Here is a 19636-nt window from a genome sequence, read left to right on the forward strand (position 1 = left end):
CTTAAATCCAATCGTTCAAATACCTTTTCCATGTTGCACCGTGACGATAACAGCAACGTAATTGTTTGTGTGGTATCAGGAAACTGTTCTTCTATTCTCGTGCCTGTAAAAAAAAATCCATTGTTAAAACTTCGATGCAGATCAAATCAAGTTTGATAAAACATTTATCTGAGTAAATCCAAATGATTTTATTCCCAGAGAAGGAAAGAACAACTGAAAAAGTACTGATAGGGTCAGTTGCGAGGTCCTGATCTGATACTCGGTATCGGTATCGGGGCCTGATGCGGCGGCTATTTGTGGAATATGGGATTGTATTGGATTCAGTACTGTCGTAAAAATCACTGACCAAATATGTCTGCTGAAAGAACCACCAAACTAACGATTATGATAGAGCATTAAAAAAGATCTTCGCAATTTAAAAATAGAAGCATCGGGACTGAAGTGGATTTCATTGGGCAAAACAATGCAACGTTATTGGAAAAAAGGACCAATCACTATCTGCTAGATTTCACTTCAACCACTTTATTTATCACTTAGCCTAGCTTACAATTTAAATATGAGAAAAAGTTGTTATTGAAGCTATTCAAGCAAAGTTTATTTGGTTGAATCGAAACCTGTTGAGCCCACAATTGTGTCCAATTTTGGGGGTTGAGGACTAAGAATAGGAAAAGAGGAACAAGGCCTCCATCTGTTGGGGTTGGTTAGACATTGCATCAAATATCTACACTCATCCTATTGGCCCTCTGAGTTTTCTCTATATTTTCAAATTCAAAAACTGTGGACAGATTCTGTGGTGTGGAAAATATGTAGAGAATGATTAAATATTCAATATTTCACATTAGGTTGAAAGCCAGGAGGAATAAATCTAGGCAATATTTTGTGGTTTTGATTAAGGGAAATGGAAGGTGTCACCTGGTATGCGGGTAGAATTTCTTCTCCTAGATGGGGTAAGCAGGATATATTTAGTGCAAGAGTGGGAATTTTCTGATGCAGAGAGTTGGTAAGGTTTGAAAAAAAAAAAAAGGATTTGAAAATGAACGGGCAATCAGGACTGGTGGACCTGAAAATGTTGGTTTACGGGGACCAGTTAAAAATGGAGTGACAGCATTCAAAACAATGAGTTGAGGTTTCAAGTTTCAAGTTCCAACAATAGAACAGTCTAACCCTCATTTCAAATTGAATAACCACACTTTGAAGTCTGTCTAATCCTGGTAAAACTATTGTGAACATTCTCCAAATCCACGACCGGACCCGCAAAAACGTTTCTGTTGGTTGAGTTGCGATTTTTGGAAATTCATTTTACACAAAGACATAAAAAGTGGATTGCACGAAGATTACCTCGACTAAGTTATCCGAAACTAGCACCTTCATGATCTGTTGAGTGTGTGTGTGTGGGTGTGTGTGTGTGTATGTTTGTCCTTTTACATCCGTTACGTCACAGAAGCTGTGAGTCAGCTCCCCGTCTGCCTTTAGTCACTCATCCACTGGTTGCCTGGTTACTCGTGAGTGGGGAAAGTTTCCCATTGCGAATTTGTTTCCATAGATAGATAGCGGCCTTATATTTATTCAGTGACCCAATAACGCATGTGTTTGTGGATCATCTAATGGACAAAAGCTGACAAATCAGTATTAGAACATCCTGTTGTTAAGCAGGAGGAGACGTGTGTGTCTCCGTGTGTGTCCTGGGTTTCAAATTAGGACAGCCAATGGGCCATGTACACTTTCCGACTTCCATTCTTGCTAGCGTCGTTTACATACGGTCGCTGTGAATGGTTAGTTTGCTTGATTTGGTGTACCCGTGCGTAAGTATCTTGACACTCTGGTCATATTTATTATTAATAAATGTGAATCTAAGCACAATTGAATCCAAGTCAATCCAAATGTAAAATTATCACAGGCTGTTTGAATAAAAAAATGCATGTAAAAAAAACCTGATGTTTTATCAACAAAATTATCGCCCCCCAAAAATGTCTATATTTTTATTCTTTAGGTAAGTTGTGTTTTATCTGTTCACAATATTGCATGGAAGGTCCTTAAATCAAATTGTTGCAGAATATTGTATAATTCTGCGAAGGATCATTCATTAAACATTCGGCGCCCCTATAAAAGCTCCTCCTCCTTTCCCATCCCATAAATATTTTCCTAGCTCCGCCCCCCCTGCACACGTCAACAAAAGTCTGGAAAAGTCCACGACTTGCTTTGAAATTGTTATTAAACCAGATATTTGGTGAATTAAGGTTGTCGAAGTTTCTCCCCTGACCCAAACCCCAACGAGGACGACGGGAGGGAATTCAAGCGATTATTTTTTTTATTAACGCAACTTCAAATTATTAATAACTTTATCTTTACTGCCACCACTAAACATCGGAAAATCCTTATGACAGATCATTAAAAGAAAATATTTTTTGCGCTTACCACATACGAACGCTAGCATTTGTCAAAGCGAAGGCTAACAAATGTTAGCATGAAATCAACTAAATTTGGATCCCGCGGGCTATTGACCAAGTCACACAACTTCCCTGTGAATGTTTGGCATCGTTACACCTGCAACCCGAAAAAAAAGACTTCTGACCCGAGCGACCCTTTCAAACACATTAAACTTAACACCAACTGGACGTCCTTTATCCTCCCCGAATAAGCCCCCCAAATATGTCATGACCTTGACCTGTCAGATAACAGGTTAGTCCCATAATCCCCTGACTTTTACTCATTCGTACGAAACCCGTTCAGACAAACGGCGCTTTTCCACCTGCCGTTCGACTCACCCGGACAAAGGCCATCTCTATTTTCTGCCCCCGCGGCCTACGCTTGTTTTTCTTTCAGACCTGATGGAAAAAGTGACAACGGGTCCAGATCTGATGGATTCAGGGCACCTGCTCGCCGTGACATCACGGCGCCTTCGTCCAGAGCGGCCATGAAACGATTAGCCGCCGCGCGGTGAATACACACTCGCTTACGTAAGACCTCCTGGTACCTTTCCAGCCCCCCCCCCTGGTTCGCATCCAAAGCCGTCCTTGGACCCGAGCTGTGACATGACCCGAATGTTTCGTCCAATAAACAGTGAATATGCTCATATGTTTTTTTCTTTTTCTTTTGACGATCTGTTTTTTTTTGTAAGCAGAGGCCTTGTGTTTGCGCGCCTCATTACTTGAGTGTATTCAGCTCGGAATTTATCAAGGCGGTCTTGACTAAATAAACAGCGTAAAGCCTTAGGGCCAACTTAGTTAGAAACTGAACAAACTCAAACTAGTAGATAATGTTTCCACAGAGCGAGTTTGGGTTGATTAGATACAGAGTACCTGGGGAGGAGGGGAAACTTGGCAGGACCAGACCAGTCCGACAAACACATAAACATGTTCATCGAGGACTGGCAAATTCGGTTCTTGACATGTACATTGTTTTATAGTCCGCCTAGCATGAATGTGCATTGCGAGGTTTATTTCTGTTGTCATTTGTTGGTTTGTAGCTTGAAACAAAGTTGTCATCAGGCTTTTCCTGAGGTGGAAGCTTACTTTTCTTTGGAAGACAACCAAAAAAGCTCATTCTTTTGCTATCTTATCCTCAATTACAACTCATTCTCTAAAAAGCAGGTAGTAGAGAACTTATTTGCGTCCTACTTTTACACATTTAATTCATTTTTTTAAACTTTTACTAGGCAGCGCAGTAATACCTTGACATACGAGTGCCCCAACATAGGAGAAATTGAGATAGGAGTAAAATTTAGAGCAAATATTTGCCTTGAGATACAAGACAAATTTTGAGGTACGAGCATACGAGACAGTTATTTGTTACTCTGTTAGTAGATGGTGAATTACAACCCATAAAAATATGTTTTTCCATTGTAATATGCTGTCTTTGGGGTTTTTCAGAGGTGGGAACGAATTAATTTGTATTTACTAGTTCATTTCTATGGGGAAAGTAGACTTGAGATACGAGTAAATCGACATAAGAGCTCGGTCGTGGAACGCATTAAGATCCTATCTCAAGGTATTAGTGTATTTGTATAACAAATTAGCTAATTCAAAGTGCTTTAAATCCAGTGAAAAAAGCCATATAACTTGAATTTGATATGTGGGCCATTAAAAATACGCTGTGTGAGACGATAGTGTTTTTATCTGCCCTGACTTAAGGGAACTCGCGGTTTGAGTACGCTTCAAATAACAAGTATGTACAACGTCGTAGATAGTGGCCCTCTAGGTCTAACAGTCTAGGTTTGTTTACATGTATGTAAAAAAGGGGTGTGGCCATATTAAGGAAGGGTGATGTAGTTGTTTATCCATGTTCTGTTGATTTTCCCAACAGTGCAAGAGTTGGAAAAATAGGGAAGATGGAAGAGATTTAAACATTTAACTTTTAAATATCAACAGGCTATAAACATTTAATTTAGCAAAATATGGATTCAATGTAGGCTAAAAGTCAACTACTTGAGTTTTTGAAAGATTTGCCTTTTGCTACAGTCCTGTGAAAGGCCCATCAAAACGTAGAGGTGGAGGGTAGGGGCGGAGTTTGTGTTTGCAAGCCGCCAAACGATTGGCCGAGGAGCGCGACGTGTACCTCATTCTGCCACAGGTCCTTCACATGTGACAGTGACATTTGCGTGCGTCCACCGCCGCACTGCCATGCGCCGCACTTTGCTCCAACGTCTTCTCATCTTCTTATGATGGTCAATCCAAAAGCTGACTTCCAGACCAGGTTTTCCCAGTGAACTACCACCAGTGGAACAAAAAAAAAACATTTTATCACAGGTAAGACACTAACTAACACACTTTTTTTCATGAGCTGCTGTCAATTTGATGTTTGAAGATGAATCCATGCAACCTTTTCAAGCCAAAATGTCTGAAAACGATCAATATTCAAACCCAAATTGAGCAATAGGGTGAATTAGTCATGTTTGAGGACCGTCTGTGAGTCTAACCTTGAAATTGACTTTATCTCGGGAACGGGGAGGATAAGCCGGGCCGCACGCGGGGGAAACATGGTGGGCTTTTCACACTGCAAACCACTGATTAGATACAGCAGGATGCATTAGTGTTTGAGTTGGAGACGTAGGAAACGGTACGTAAGCACAAACGTTTAGAGGGAATCAGACGTCCTCATTGGTCGGGCCTCAAAGTGTCAAAGCAGAGGACAGACAGCACCTGGTAGAAATCACATCCATAGAAAAGAGAGGTTGCTTTATCTTCATTCATTCATCTTCAGTACCGCTCTTGGGGGTGCTGGAGCCTATTCCAGACAGGGAAAGGTTGGGTCATTTGGGATTCTCTTATTTGATTGGCTAAAATAAACCGGTAAGCATGAAATATTGCATTTTTCCTCTACCGTTAGACCTAGGAATTACTAATTAATTTTGGACAAATGCTTTATATATGAGATCCTTTACCCAGGATTGGACAAAAGTTTAAATGGTGGAGAGGTTACAGGACTAATGTATCTGTGCACAGTAAAAAATAGACCAGATAACCCACTTTCTCCGTATTTGTATTACTTAAGTAAATATTTTTTTCTGTCATTACTCTTGCAGGGGGAAAAAGTACTTTCACCTTCAGGGAAAATGTCTCATCAAAGAAAATGTTTTTATTTATTTTTTACCCTTGACACAGGTCGAGCTTGTCCATGAATACTTTGTGTGTATGAAAAGGTAGCAAAGCCACTGGACCACAAATTGGTATTGTACGTCAACATGTCTTTGATTGAGTGTCTTTGAGTGGGGATCTGTACGTTAAGGAAGGTCTGAGTTAGATATCTTATCCATATTAATGGCATCTAGAGGGCAGCATAAACCCTACAAAGTAGCACAAGTTACCCAACATGCCCTTCTTCAACCGTGACGGTACTCGAGCAGCTCAAAGACACCTCATTCATCATTATGTTCTTGTAGACCCACAGCCACGGCGACGCCTTTCCAAGAATCATCTTCTGAGCGAGATGAAGTCCAAGGGGAAAGCTGTGAAACCATCCCAAAGAACCTGGTCTGACCCGGAGCCCGAAATGGAAGCGGACACTGAAGCGGAAGCGGTCTCCAGCGAGCAGGAGGACTCGGAAGCCTCCGACAGGCTCGGCGGCTCCTGGAGGGGTTCCCTGAGGAACCGGCAGGGTGGTCGGCCAAGAGCGGGGGGCGCCCGTCGGCGCCGCTCCCACGGCTCGGCCACCAAGGAGCGCAGCGTCCGCCGCCTGGAGAGTAACGAGCGCGAACGCCAGCGCATGCATAAACTCAACAACGCCTTCCAAGCGTTACGCGAGGCCATCCCACACGTGAAGACGGACAAAAAACTCTCCAAGATCGAGACGCTCACCCTGGCAAAGAACTACATCAAGGCCCTGACCTCCATCATCCTGGACATGTCAGGGGACCTCCCGGCCGGGGAGGTCCCGTCGGACGCCAGCGCCGCCAAGCTCCTCCAGTGCTACCAGAAACACCTGGAGGAGGAAGGCGAGGAGGGTCTCACCCAGTACCTCACCCACATGCGTAGCTTAAGCCAACTCAGCTAGCGGTTGGGGAGTCTGGCGGACCTGGATTTGGAGGTTCCTCTAGCTTCGGCGGTCGAGAAGGACTCGGTGGAATCGTGGTGGACTTGAATGCAACGCTACTGGACTTCTCTTCATGAAAAACCCACATTGAAGGCTAAACATAATTGGGCTAAGTCTTTGAGTGTCTTTGAGGGTCTTTGAGGGGGTCCCGTCTTTTAGCTTTGGTGCCGAAACTGGGGATTTGTGCTGGGTTTTTTTGTGCATGTGATCTTCCTGCCTTTTTGGCCGTTGGGAGGGGGGCCGGGGGGCCGCCAAGGATCACTTGTCACTAGATCCAGGACGGGAACACATGCATTTAAATGAAGAAGTGTTTGCTCATTTGCTGGTGGTGTTTGCCCCTCCCCCTGTGAACACAAAGGACTTGTTTGACTTGTCTGTTGAGACATTGTTTCAAGAGTTGGATTATTTGTAATGCCCTCAGGTGGGACATTGTACTGAAGACGAGCGATTAATAAACACATATTTATTAATATTATCACTCAATTGCTTGTATTTCAGTAGTGGGATACTTGGATATTTATTTTATTTTATTTCCGAGAGGGTGTAATTATTGGGAGGATATTTTTTTTAAGCAGAAAACATTCAACATGCCATAGAAGATGAATATTTTGAGAATTTGTTATGAAAATAGAGTACAATAGTAGCAGAAGTTAAAGACAAGAATGGCCAATAATGGCCAAAATGATGTCTAGAATTTTTTGGTTTTTTTGTCATTAAAAAAGGTTAACATCTGCAGCCACCAGTTGAATTTAAGACTCTTACAAAGTCAAGGATTTGCCGGGTGGGGCTGACTGACCAACCCTAGTAAACCCTCTTAATTAGTTCATCTTAGTGGTTTATTTAACTCCTCAAACAACGAAAATCATTGAGATCTGTGCTTGAGGCTGTTTGTCTTGACTTGAAAGATATCCTGGTGTGACTCACCTCACTTCTTTGACTGCTTCTGGCATATTGTAAACTTATTTTCATATAATATCACCTAACCCGAATTTGGATGACTGAAAACAAAACAAAAAAAACATTCAATCTATACAAAATAAGCACAGACGTTGACAGGCAGAAAGCACAAAATGCACCATGATATGACTTAAAATTGTGCATTTAAACTTTTTAGTTTTCTATACTAATACTGTACAAATCTCTGACTATACAAAAAAATAATATAAACATATCTATAATGACAGCATGGTACAGAACGTGCTCAATTGTGTGAAAATGTGTGGTCTAAAACAACAGCAAAAGTGGTTTTTCACAGTAAATAATATAAGGTTTGCAAAAAAAAGGAAGGAATGTCACCATAAAATACAGTAATTGCACATGAAAAACATAGTTGGTATGTTTATAACGTCTCATTTTTTTAAACTTAAAAATGCATTTGACCTTTTTCTCCCTGAGTTTCGGGGTTGCCAGACGCCAGAGTGTCTTCCCGGCGCGAGACGCAGAAACGGGGGGGCTCCATAGCATTCCCTCGAACTGTGATGTGATCCCACCCACCCTTTGTGGAAAAAAAAAGACACCAAAATGACCATTTTAAAATGTAAACCTAAATTATTAAGCCTGATTCCTATCATAAGTTCATCGACATATAAACCAGTACTTGACGAATACTGCATTTTCCGCTTGTTTTTGCAGCGTAAACTAGAATTTTGAAGGCCTTTCCTTACCCCGATGCCGTAATCCCACGACTGTCCTTTAGGCTGAAACGGATGGATTCCGAGCCGATGGCACACGGTCCCGCGACTCAGACTGTGACTTCCCTGCACCTTGTCGCCAATGATCCAAACCTAAAACCAGACCAGAAAAGAGCTACCATTAAACACTTCTTCATTAATTTTTTTTTTTATCGTGTCAAGAGAAACTTTTCGTTGATGTCATGCCAATTCTCCCACACATTTATTTCCCACTCACCTGATCAAAAGGCCCGACCGAGACTTTGCGTACATTATTCGAGACAAAATCCCACGATGAGCCCTGAGGATAACTCGGGGTCAAACCAGCCCGGTACCACAAATTACCTTAACAAGAAAAATCACATGCAATATTAAATCATCAATTCATTAAAATACGGTACTCTCATTCAATTCAGTTTTCACCGTCTTCATCAACAGCATAGACTGAAGTCCTTCCGACAGACACTTGTTTCAGTTTCTGTTTCGTCGGGGAGGGAATGTGGTACCAACACTCGCCTACAGAGAGAGACAAAACTGACTTTTGTAGAATTTCCACCCACAATCTCCTTCCTAGTTGCAACTTGAACCCCCGCCACTGACCTGCAGGGGTTTGAGGAGACACAGAACCCCTAAAGAATGCCGAGCCGTCCCTGGCAACAGCCCAAACTTGACTTGCGGCCCCAATGGAGATGGACACAAAGGGCTGGTCGGTTCCCACGTGAAGCCATGACGCCCCCTTGGTGGTCAAACGGAATATCAAAAGTCGTTCAGGGCGAAGAAGAACGAAAAAAAACAGGTTCCCCGACTCACAGCAGGATTGAGGACGGTCACTCCCAGTCGGCAGAGCACATCCCCCTTGTTGCTGATTGCCCATACGGGCACCAAATCCACATCGCTGTCGGGCGGGGACGGCGGGATGGTCACGTCACTCAATTGAATGGGCGGGACTTCCAGCCAGGGACCCGTCGTAGTCAATCTGCACTTCCTTTTTCGTGATAAAAGATCAATGTTATCGACAATGACAAAATTGTGACCGGACGTTTCGTCGAAAGACGTTTGGTCACCGGACGTATGGTAGAACGGACGTTTGGTCGACCGGACGTTTGGTCGACCGGACGTTTGGTCGACCGGACGTTTGGTCGACCGGACGTTTGGTCGACCGGACGTTTGGTAGAACAGACGTTTGGTCGCTGGGTTCGCTCGCTGTCAAATTATGACAGAGTTTACTGTTGATATTTTGATATTAGATATTTAGATATTAAACTCTCTCTCTCTCTCTCTCTCTCATGATTATAATTTTGAGAGCTGGTTTCAACAGTAACAATCCGGCGACCAAACGTCCGTTCTACGAAATGTCCGGTCAACCAAACGTCCGGTCGACCAAACATCCGGTTGACCAAACGTCCGGTCAACCAAACGTCCGGTCGACCAAACGTCCAGTCTACCAAACGTCCATTCTACCAAACGTCCATTCTACCAAACGTCCATTCTACCAAACGTCCGTTCTCCCAAACGTCCGTTCGACCAAACGTCTTTCGACGAAACGTCCGAGTACCTGACAAAATACTACTACGTTACATTTTTGTCGAGATTACCTGGCCCATCTCCGGCGTCTTACAAAATCCTTAATAGTTTTATGGCTGTGATACCACCTGCACAGAAAGTCGAGTTTCAACGCAAATTACGAACGCTGGGATTGGTTACACTCGATAGAGGACTTTCGAGACCCACGCTGGGAAATCGGCCGCGTACTGCCAGCCCTCCCGATCCGTTCCCCCGGAGACGCCGTAATCAATGGCCCAGTCGGACGCCTAGAGAAAAGATGGTGGCACAATAAGTTGTGTTTGTCATCGTCCGCTAATGAAAGTATGTGTTTACTTACCCATGCCCACTGAGGGGATGGAGGCTTGGTGTTTGTTTTGGTGCACTCGCGCAGACCTGAGGCATTACTCCACATGTAGCGGTCCGTAGGAAGACCTCTAAAGACATTGGATGGGACGATAAGTGACCTTAAAACCTCCAATAAAACAATACGCTAGGAGTGTTCGAATTCCCAGGCTGGCGACGTAACCTGAATTTCGGATTTTGCTTGTTAAAGTCGCCATTTACATCAAAATACTTCATTGTTAAGGAGGTAGGCTGAGGAAATTGTAATCTGTGGGCTCCCCGTAGCTTTAAAAAAAATAATAACTTGAAAACTTGGAACAGCACCATCTAGTGCTAAAGAAGTATAATGAAGGCGGATTTTAAGATACTTGTGTGGGCCATATTCAATATTTTTTCTTCTTTTACTGCAGGCTAATAAAAAGTGGCCACATTTGGCCTGCATTTTGAACATCACTAATGAAAAGAATCTAAATTAAAGGAAACAAATGCAAATAGTTGAACTTGAAATCTGTCAAATGAAAGCAGCGAAAACACTTTACCGGTTGGTGTAGCCGGTGACAGGGTTCCATCTCTGGTTCTCGTAGATATAGACGCTCTTGACATCAGTCTGGGTGTAAACATGGTCATTACAAGCAGGAAGACCCTGGAGGAAGCCTCCGGCGTAGACCCAGGCATTGTGATCGTAACCGATCCCCCATACGATGCCAACGCTGTTGCTCTCCACCATGCGCAGATGACCTCCGATCTGACGCCAGAACCTGGATAAATAGACGAGTTTTCATCTGTCTCTTTGTGTGTGTCTATTTTTTTAACTAGGTCTACAATGTCTTGTGTGTCTTGTGTATATCTTGCTACTGCAACCAAGAAATTTACCAAAAACGGGATGAAATAAAGTTCTCATCCCATCATCTCATCTCATCATCTCATCTCATCATCTCATCATTTCATCTCATCTCATCTCATCATCTCGTTTTATCATCTCATCATCTCATCTCATCTCATCTCATCATCTCATCTCATCATCTCATCTCATCATCTCATCTCATCATCTCAGCATCTCCTCTCATCATCTCATCTCATCACATTATCTCACTTTATCATCTCATCTCATCATCTCATTTCATCTCATCATCTCATCATCTCATCTCATAAATCATTCAAGTTATAAAAGAAAATGCAACTTGAGTAATTTATGCTAAACGGGATTTTACATTTGGTCGCAGGGGGTGGGGTAGGGCATCGTCTCAAGATCGGGGGTAGGTTCACTGACAAAAATGTCCCCTTTGCAGGTGATGGACCAGATGGCTTGTTTGGAAGGAGGACCTTGAAGGCCTCTGGAGTCGCAGCAGGAGACGCTCAACAGAGCCAGCTAGAGGCAGAACACAAATGTGGGTAACACTAGGACAGTGTCCTTAAAGATTGAAAATAGGGATGTCCTGATGCTGATTTTTTGATTTTTTTTTTTTTACTTGTGATCTGAATTTTCCCGATACATTTTCTTACCCAGTCGTGCATCTCCTGCTCCGTAGCAGCCGCCACCCGAATGGGCCACCTCTTTTGGATCCGCTCGGGTGTATAAATGGCAAATGTGTGTTTGGCGTCATTGAGCACAGGCACCAGAATTGTCACCTCGTTGATGAAGGCGTGCAGGTACTGAAGGGAGAGCAAATGAGCGGGCGGAGTCAATGTGCAGGAAGTATTATAGGCCACTATAAAACGATTCTTCTCACCTTCTTCTCCTCGTTGTAGTTATAATAGACGAAAATGATGCCGTCTTTGTTGCCTTCTGGGCCCGAGAACTGCTCCAGCGCAAAATGAACGTCGACCCACTTGTGCGGTTTCCAGTCGCGCCACCACTGCATGATACCCTTTTTCACCCAAACACACTTGCAAGAACACAGATAAGGTGGGAAGAAAAAAAAATTGTAAATGGCTTTAATTCGATTTTGCAGTTTAATGCATCAATGTTGTTTCACCATTGATTGAAAATTGTGCAAATTGAAACAGAACATCAAGGTGAATTTGTTTTTATGGCAATATTTGAACATTTTATACTTAAAAAAAAAAGGAAATGAAAATGGTTGAGGTATTTTTAAATGTAAAAATGGGGAATAAGGTAATAGAATGTTGATAATAGTGATGTCATCATGTGCAATGGTTTGAGTTTGATTTAGCACATATTAATGAACATACATATACATATGTACACACATATACATATATACATATACATACACATATATACACATATATACACATATATATACATACATATATATACATATATATACACATGTATACATACATATACATACATATACATACATATATACATATATATACATATATATACATATATATATACACACACATACACACTTATTTATTTATTTATGTCTAAAATGTATTTTCCTGTGTCTGTATTCTCACCCTCTTGCTACTGTGACAATGAAATGGAACAAAACACTGCAGCCACAGCGGCCCTTGAGCACTGCTTTGGTCACCCCCGCTGTAGTAAGTAACAAGGGGCGTCAAACATAGGGCGCCCGGGCTGTGTCCAATCCAAGTTGTTCTGCCTGAAAGGCAATTTGTAGCTCATTCATACTGATAACGGTATGAAGAGAGAAGGTGCTTTGGCTAATTTAGCACTCTTTTTGAAGGGAACCACACAGTCACCTCTAGAGCCAGCCCTTGTTGTTATTTGTTTGTGTATTTTTTAAAGGTTTTTTCACCTGACATAGTAAATGTTTTCTATTGAAGTAGTGAATCTCAGTCTACCCGGGCCTGACGTCACCTGATATTTTTCCCTAGTGAGTGCAAATCGCCAACTATTCACCTGCTCAATGGCTTGTTCATAATGTTTGAAGTCGTCCAGCTCTCTCTTGGTCCTCTCGCTGAGTTGCGCAAAGATTTGTCTCCGCCAGTCGGCCACCTGGGACGACGTGACGGACAGGCTCATCGACTGGACAGACTGGGCCAACACTGGAACGAGAAAGGCGGAAATAAGAAGATAGGAGTTAGGAGAAATGAGTCCTGTCAATAAAATTGCCTGGCTGAGAACCTGGGGAGGAAATACGTAGTCAACCCACACGAGGAGTTGACGGCGCAAGGGAACCATGCCGGCTGGGAATGAGAATCCACAGAACAGCCGCCTCCGCTGACCCACGCCCAAAGGGGGTGCTCGTCCACCCCGTAATGGTCTTCCATGGCGAGGGAGTACGTGGCTACCGAGGACAGGCTGGAGGTCTCCACGGAATCGGACAAAAGTCCCATTTGCTTCTCCTGCGCCTCGGCTAAATTCACATTACTCCACTGGGAGTCCACGTGGCCTTCGACCCGAACCGAATCGGCGGCCGGGGCGCCGTCATCTTCTTCTTCGGGGACGCTGGGCTCCGGCGAAACGACGGCGGGGGCGGAGCCTGGGTCTCGGTCTGAAACCAGCTGAGAGATGAAGCTGTCGCTGGTGACCTTTGGCACGCGTGGCGTGTCAGCGTCAGCGCTCGGCTCCGAAAGTTCATCGTTGGCATCGGAAAAACTGGGTTCGTCTGCAAAGTCTTTTTCCGCGACACGCTCCACGTTGCTGGTGGCGGACGGAGGGGGATTCACCTCGCTGAAGTAATATCCGGCGCTGTTGAAGGAGGAGCATTGCGTCATAAATAGAAATGGAAGAATAAAAACAAATGGCTGAATGTTATACATGTACATCTGTGTATGCATGTATATGTATCTTTATATATGTATATATATCTTTATATATGTATGTATATGTATCTTTATATACATGTATGTATATGTATATATATATATATACATATATATACATATATATATATATATATGTATATTTATGTATATGCATACATATGTGTATTTATATTTATATGTATGTATATTCATATATATGTATGTATATTTATATATACATGTATGTATATGTATATTTATATATGTATATTTGTATATATGTATGTATATGTATATTTATGTATATGTATGTATATTTATATATATGTATGTATATGTATATTTATGTATGTATATGTATATTTATGCATGTATATGTATGTATATTTATGTATATGTATGTATATTTATATATGTATGTATATGTATATGTATGTATATTTATATACATGTATGTATATTTATATATGTATGTATATGTATATATGTATATTTATATATGTATGTATATGTATATTTATATACATGTATGTATAGGTATGTATTTATATATATATATATATATGTATATGTATATTTATATATATATATGTATGTATATGTATATTTATATATGTATGTATGTGTATATATATTTCAGCAACAATCTTATTTATTAATTAATTTATTTATTTATATATTTATTTATTTATTAACTTATTTATTACCTATTTATTTATGTCTAAAATGTATTTTTCTGTATCTGTATTCTCACCCTCTTGCTACTGTGACAATGAAATTTCCTGAATAATACGGGATGAATACAATTACCTAATTTAATCTAATCTAACCTAATACCAAACAAACTTTTTTTTGGTGATTCTAGTACAGGGGTGGTCAAACTATTCCATTAAAGGCCGCAGTGGGTGCAGGGTTTCGTTCCAACCTCTAAAGAAGAAACCTTTCCACAATACTAGTGTCCTACGAGTGCAATCAGTGGATTGTTTCAGCCCAACCCCCGCTGGGCAAACGGTCTTTCTTGGAACAAAACGCTGCGGCCACAGCGGCCCTTGAGCACTGCTTTGCTCACCCCCGTTGTAGTAAGTAACAAGGGGTGTCAAACATACGGCGCCCGGGCTATGTCCAATCCAGGTTGTTCTGCCTGAAAGGCAATTTGTAGCTCATGCATACTGTACAAGCGGAATCAAATGCTTTAGTAGTGTTATTTTTCGTTTCCTATCCGCAGTCACAATCAAACATACAAAAAGTGGCTTTTAAATCCCCCTAAACTGAAACTTGTTGGCTGCCATTGACAACAATGGCGGCCACTAAGTGAACTTTTTGGCCCAAAAATGAATTGACCGGCCCCTTCTATATAATAATTTGAAAACAATGGACAGGTCGGATTTCTTGAACTAAAAAAACTAGTCCGTGTTGTCACCTCTGCTGGCTACTGGCACTGGAATGCGAGCGATCCCCATCTCTGAGAACGGAGATGGCCTTCCAGGTTTTACCGGTCATTTCACTCGCCGTGACACCCTGACGGAAATACACGGCGCGATCCTCGCAGCCGATGGCCCACACCTGCGTGACATCACAATACACGGTTTTGAGAAAAACACGAAGCAAAGATCTTGACAAAAGAGGGAGGAGCCACACCTGATCATTGAGTCCAACACTGATCGTGAGCATTTCTCCAACCATGCTGATCCAGCCGGAGCCACGGGGATTGTGGGAGTTCACTCCTCGCCGGAACCACACCTGGTATAAAGGTTCAATATTATTTAGTAGTCTAAAATTGGGTCTAAAAGTGCCACTGAGTGTTTTTCCTATATCCTGTCAACAAGTGGCGACCATATCTTTGCCTTAACTTAGCTCAATTGAGAAGAAGCTAAATATGACCAGTGATGGATAGATGTACAAGATCATTTATTGTCTTTTTTTCATGTTTCATGTTTGACCATCGTTGACCTCAGTGAATCTTGGGAAATCATCAGGAAAAGATGGACTTACTTTGTTGTCCTTAGTTAAAGCCCAGACGACATTGACTCCAACCGCCACGTGCATGACACCTACATCCGGACTGGGAGAATCCAGCATTGACCAGGAGGTACCTGGATGGAAAAAAAAACAGGAGTTCAGAGACGTAGAATCCGAAGAACGACGGTAGTCGTCTTACCTTGAGGACAGTCTCGACCCACCCCCTCCCTAACAATCAGCTGACCCTCCCACAGCACCGCCCACAGCAGTTCCCCGGGGCCACAGCTGATCTGCACCACCTCCCCAGGGAGGGAGATGTCATTCCACAGAGAGCCCTCTGGATTTTCATGGCAGATACCTTCTCTGAAACAAACCTGGGTACACAGAGGAGGAGTATTACTGTATTTTCTCGCATATAAGCCGTATTTGTAACAACAACAACAACAAAAATGACTGAATTAAGGGTACGGCTTATATGAGCACAAGACGTACAGCGTTGCTAATCTCTTTTTCACCTGTAGATGTCGGCAAATTAACATTGACTATTTGTTGGTTATTTTCTGTTTAACAATAAGAGCCATTACTGGATGAATCACTAACTTCTATATGATATTGACCCTAATAATGTGCTTTTGATTCATACAGTATCTCAGAAATACCACGTGCAATGATATTTCTTGAGATTTTGCCTTCAAAGTAACATATTTGTACTCCCTAATAAAACCATGAATATGGAGGTGAAAATTGTGAATCAGGGGGGCGGCTTATATGCGAGAAATTGTAAAATTTGACGATTTTAAGGAATTTTAAGGGTGCAGCTTATGGGGGGATGGTTTATATGCGGGAAAATACAGTATTTTGATTCTGATAGAGGAGATTAAGTACCTTCCCCTGAAGGGAAACAGCCCAGAGTGAAAGTTGGCCACGGGGTTCCTCGGTGATCTCCCAACCGCCGCAGCTGATGTCGCTGAAAGGATCTGGTAGAGTTGTCTTCTGTGAAGGAATCTTGGAAGAAAAAAAACAATTCCATAGAAAAAAAATCTTAAAGTGATTACGCATAACAGTTATGTGTCAATGTCAAACAAAGCTAGACCTCCAAGACCGCCTGCCGGATCGAAACCCTTTACTCACCTCAGCCCAAAAGTCCATGCTTTTGTACCTCCTGTGACGAAGCCATCGCCTACGACGGACACAGGAGTTCCACTTTTTATCCTTGGTGTAAACAGCCGGGAAGTCAATGGAGTAAGTCCATCCCTGCAGAAGATGTTCACCATTCAAAGAAAGGAAAGGAAATAACCCCACTTAAGAGCTTGCATTTAGAAAACGGTAACCACCGCACCTCTTTCTCTGTGTCTTCGCCCTCAAAATTCTCATCCACATACCAGTCCCCTTCCCACTCCCAGTGCTGAGAGGGCAGCCTAAAACTGGGAGGAGGTTGGTGGTGCAAGCCGGTGACGTCACTCCACTGCCAGCGGTCACTGGGCAGCAATCTCTCGGAGAAACCATCCACAGGATTCCATCTCTGAGAGCATAGGTGGTGAATTACAACAGTTAAAAACATGTTTTTTCATTGTAATTTCCTATTTTAAGTGTTTTTTTAGATGGTGAAAATGTGTATTTAGTTATTTTATATGGGGAAAATTGATTTGAGATACGAGTAAAGCATACCTGTCAACCTCGGCCAATTGCTTTCCTTATTAATGATTGCGATTCCCCTTATTAAGCGATAAAAAATAATAAAAATACAAATGCACGGGGCACATATTTACTCACATAGGGCGCATTTAAAAGTCTAAAATTTTCTCCAAAGTGGACAGGGTGCCCAATCAGTCGGCGCACTAAATTCAAGATCCTGTAGATGTCGGTGTATGACGCTGACAGCTTGACTGTGTGGGTAGGGGTATTTGCTTGCTGACGCGCTATATTTACATAGTGAAAAGATCCTTTTAGCATGACAACATTAGCAGTCGACAATGACATTTTCGACTGCTACCGGTGACCGAGACGATCCGGATAGATGCCTTTAGCATGACAACATTAGCAGTCGACACTCACAATTTCGACTGCTACCGGTGACCGGATTAGAGCAAAAACGGGTAAAACGAGATATTTTTTTTTTTTTTTTAAACTTACTTAAAAAAATACGTATACAATTTGAAATGATCCCAAAACGTATAAAATACGGGAAAAACGTATAAGTTGACAGGTATGGTAAATTGACATACGAGCTCAGTTCTGGAACGCATGAAGCTCGTATCTCAAGGTATGACTGCACTTACTTGATTCTCGTACGTCTCCTCGTGGAAGCGGATGGGGACATCCGAAGCGTAAACGTTCAGGTAGATCTTGTTGTCGCAAGCGATGCCCCAGCAGCACGGCCCAGCCGCGGTCACCCGCTTAAATTCCATCTGAGTTTCACGCCACTGCTCCCACTGTTGACCCGCCGTGGACAGGCTGTAGATCCGCCCGTGGACGTCCACCGCCCAAAGCCGGGAAGCGGGCATGGCCGGATTTTGCCGGAAGGATGAATACCACCTATTTGTTTCGGATGATAAAATATTGTTAGTCAATTCATCAGACAAATTTTCACAAACCATACCTGTCAACCTCTGCCGATAACTGCCCTTATAAATGATTATGATTCCCCTTACAAACCCCCCAAAAACCTTACAAACACCGTACGGTGTTTGTAAGGTTTTTGGGGGGTTTGTAAGGGGAATCATAATCATTTATAAGGGCAGTTATCGGCAGAGGTTGACAGGTATGCAAAACATAGTTCCGTTATTGATGTGCATTGCTTTATTCATGGGTGTTTTATAAACAAAAGATAAACTTGGTTAAAAGTCCGTTTTGTATAACAAATAATGGAGAGTATTTACATGTATATACACGTTTATGCTTATTCGTTTAAGATTGTGTAGTTTTGTATGAGACTTTTTAGAGTTTATATTATATTTGGAAAGGGAAAAGATTGATTTTATTCTCATTTCAATTTCGATTTAGGAAAAAAGGAAGCCTGATGCAAAAATCTGGGGGAAAAATGATATTTATAAAATTGATTTTCTATGGGAGAGCTAGAATGTTTCGTAGTCGTCGATTGTAGTGGTTCATCAACATTGCACCGGAAAAGCATCATTAAATCATGCGATCAAGTGATTTTGGATTGAGATTGTTTGATTTGCGTCATTGGATTTGAGGCGATGAGCGTATGAAAAGTATAAAAATCAAAAGTAGCATCTTCGGCGACGACACTGTTATAGATTTGGCGTTGGATTACAAGATTAACACTCCTCAAATAACACGATCGCGGAACGCCTCACAGTCACTTACCTCGAAATTCGAACAAATGTTCCTTGAAGAAACGAGTTCTTAATGCACGTCGTTCATAATTGTTATTATCGCAATAAAGTGATTACTATTGCCCCAGCTGTTGCAAACCCGGAAGAGATTGTTAGTTGCTTGCTCCTTGAATGGCTGCCTCAGCGCCACCTGACTCGGACTGTATTTTCCGCCAGAGGGAGCTGTTGTTTAGTTATTAATCTGTTATTTTGTCTTAAAGTTAAAATGGTAGTACGTATATATACTATCGTAGTACGTAATGCTATCATAATTGTTTACCTAAATTTTTGACATTTAATAGTAGTTTTCTGGGGTGAATCTTGCACTCAAATGTAATTTATCTCCTTGCTGATTAAACTAATGTAATGATAATAATACCACTACTAATAATACAAATAATACTGATAATAATGATAAAAATAAATGATGTATAAAAATAATAATAATAAAAATATTGTATACAAATACTGATAATAATAATTAAAATGATGTATAATAATAACGTATAAAAAATAATAATGATAATAAAAATAATGAATAAAATAATAAAGGAATAAAATTAAGTCAAA

General features: G+C 41.7%; 3 protein-coding genes across 7 annotated transcripts in view; 1 reads left to right on the top strand and 2 right to left on the bottom strand.

Annotated features, from left to right (window-relative positions):
- Positions 1–5921, bottom strand: part of LOC144092521 (glutamate receptor ionotropic, NMDA 2C-like) — a 35962-nt gene extending 30041 nt beyond the window's left edge. For 3 of the 5 annotated variants that reach the window (XM_077625374.1, XM_077625376.1, XM_077625377.1), the window contains exons 1-4: positions 5072–5921; positions 4916–5002; positions 4555–4706; positions 24–103 (exon numbers count right to left, since the gene is read on the bottom strand). The gene's annotated coding sequence lies outside the window, so the exon portion shown is untranslated. Of the gene's footprint in view, positions 1–23; positions 104–4554; positions 5003–5071 lie in introns of all 5 variants that reach the window. The other 2 variants (XM_077625378.1, XM_077625373.1) reach the window with 2 other exon arrangements.
- On the top strand, positions 4575–7003 carry LOC144092523 (protein dimmed-like). Its single transcript, XM_077625380.1, has 2 exons — positions 4575–4745; positions 5879–7003. The coding sequence occupies exon 2, from the start codon at positions 5926–5928 to the stop codon at positions 6487–6489; it is 564 nt and encodes a 187-aa protein (XP_077481506.1). The 5' UTR covers positions 4575–4745; positions 5879–5925; the 3' UTR covers positions 6490–7003.
- Positions 7004–7342: 339 nt separating this feature from the next.
- LOC144092522 (tectonin beta-propeller repeat-containing protein 1-like) lies at positions 7343–19210 on the bottom strand. Its single transcript, XM_077625379.1, has 24 exons — positions 19059–19210; positions 18008–18263; positions 17068–17250; positions 16860–16982; positions 16614–16733; positions 15928–16102; positions 15762–15862; positions 15408–15509; positions 15190–15332; positions 13175–13713; positions 12922–13067; positions 11816–11971; positions 11589–11738; positions 11297–11454; positions 10625–10843; positions 10081–10177; positions 9930–10009; positions 9794–9850; positions 9009–9183; positions 8799–8934; positions 8622–8714; positions 8437–8543; positions 8193–8312; positions 7343–8023 (listed from the first exon to the last, which is right to left on the bottom strand). Exons 2-24 carry the CDS (start codon positions 18230–18232, stop codon positions 7892–7894), a joined length of 3537 nt encoding a protein of 1178 aa, XP_077481505.1. The 5' UTR covers positions 18233–18263; positions 19059–19210; the 3' UTR covers positions 7343–7891.
- Between the last annotated feature and the right edge of the window lie 426 nt (positions 19211–19636).

This window comes from Stigmatopora argus, chromosome 18 (assembly GCF_051989625.1).
Source record: "Stigmatopora argus isolate UIUO_Sarg chromosome 18, RoL_Sarg_1.0, whole genome shotgun sequence".
NCBI lineage: Eukaryota > Metazoa > Chordata > Actinopteri > Syngnathiformes > Syngnathidae > Stigmatopora > Stigmatopora argus.

Coding starts and splice junctions, on each gene's coding strand:
- LOC144092523 (XM_077625380.1), top strand. CDS start 5,926: ATGAAGTCCAAGGGGAAAGCTGTGAAACCATCCCAAAGAACCTGGTCT.
- LOC144092522 (XM_077625379.1), bottom strand. CDS start 18,232: ATGCCCGCTTCCCGGCTTTGGGCGGTGGACGTCCACGGGCGGATCTAC. Junction 15,510..15,761: donor CTTTAACTAAGGACAACAAA/GTAAGTCCATCT, acceptor CCTTTATACCAG/GTGTGGTTCCGGCGAGGAGT. Junction 11,739..11,815: donor ACTACAACGAGGAGAAGAAG/GTGAGAAGAATC, acceptor CTCTCCCTTCAG/TACCTGCACGCCTTCATCAA.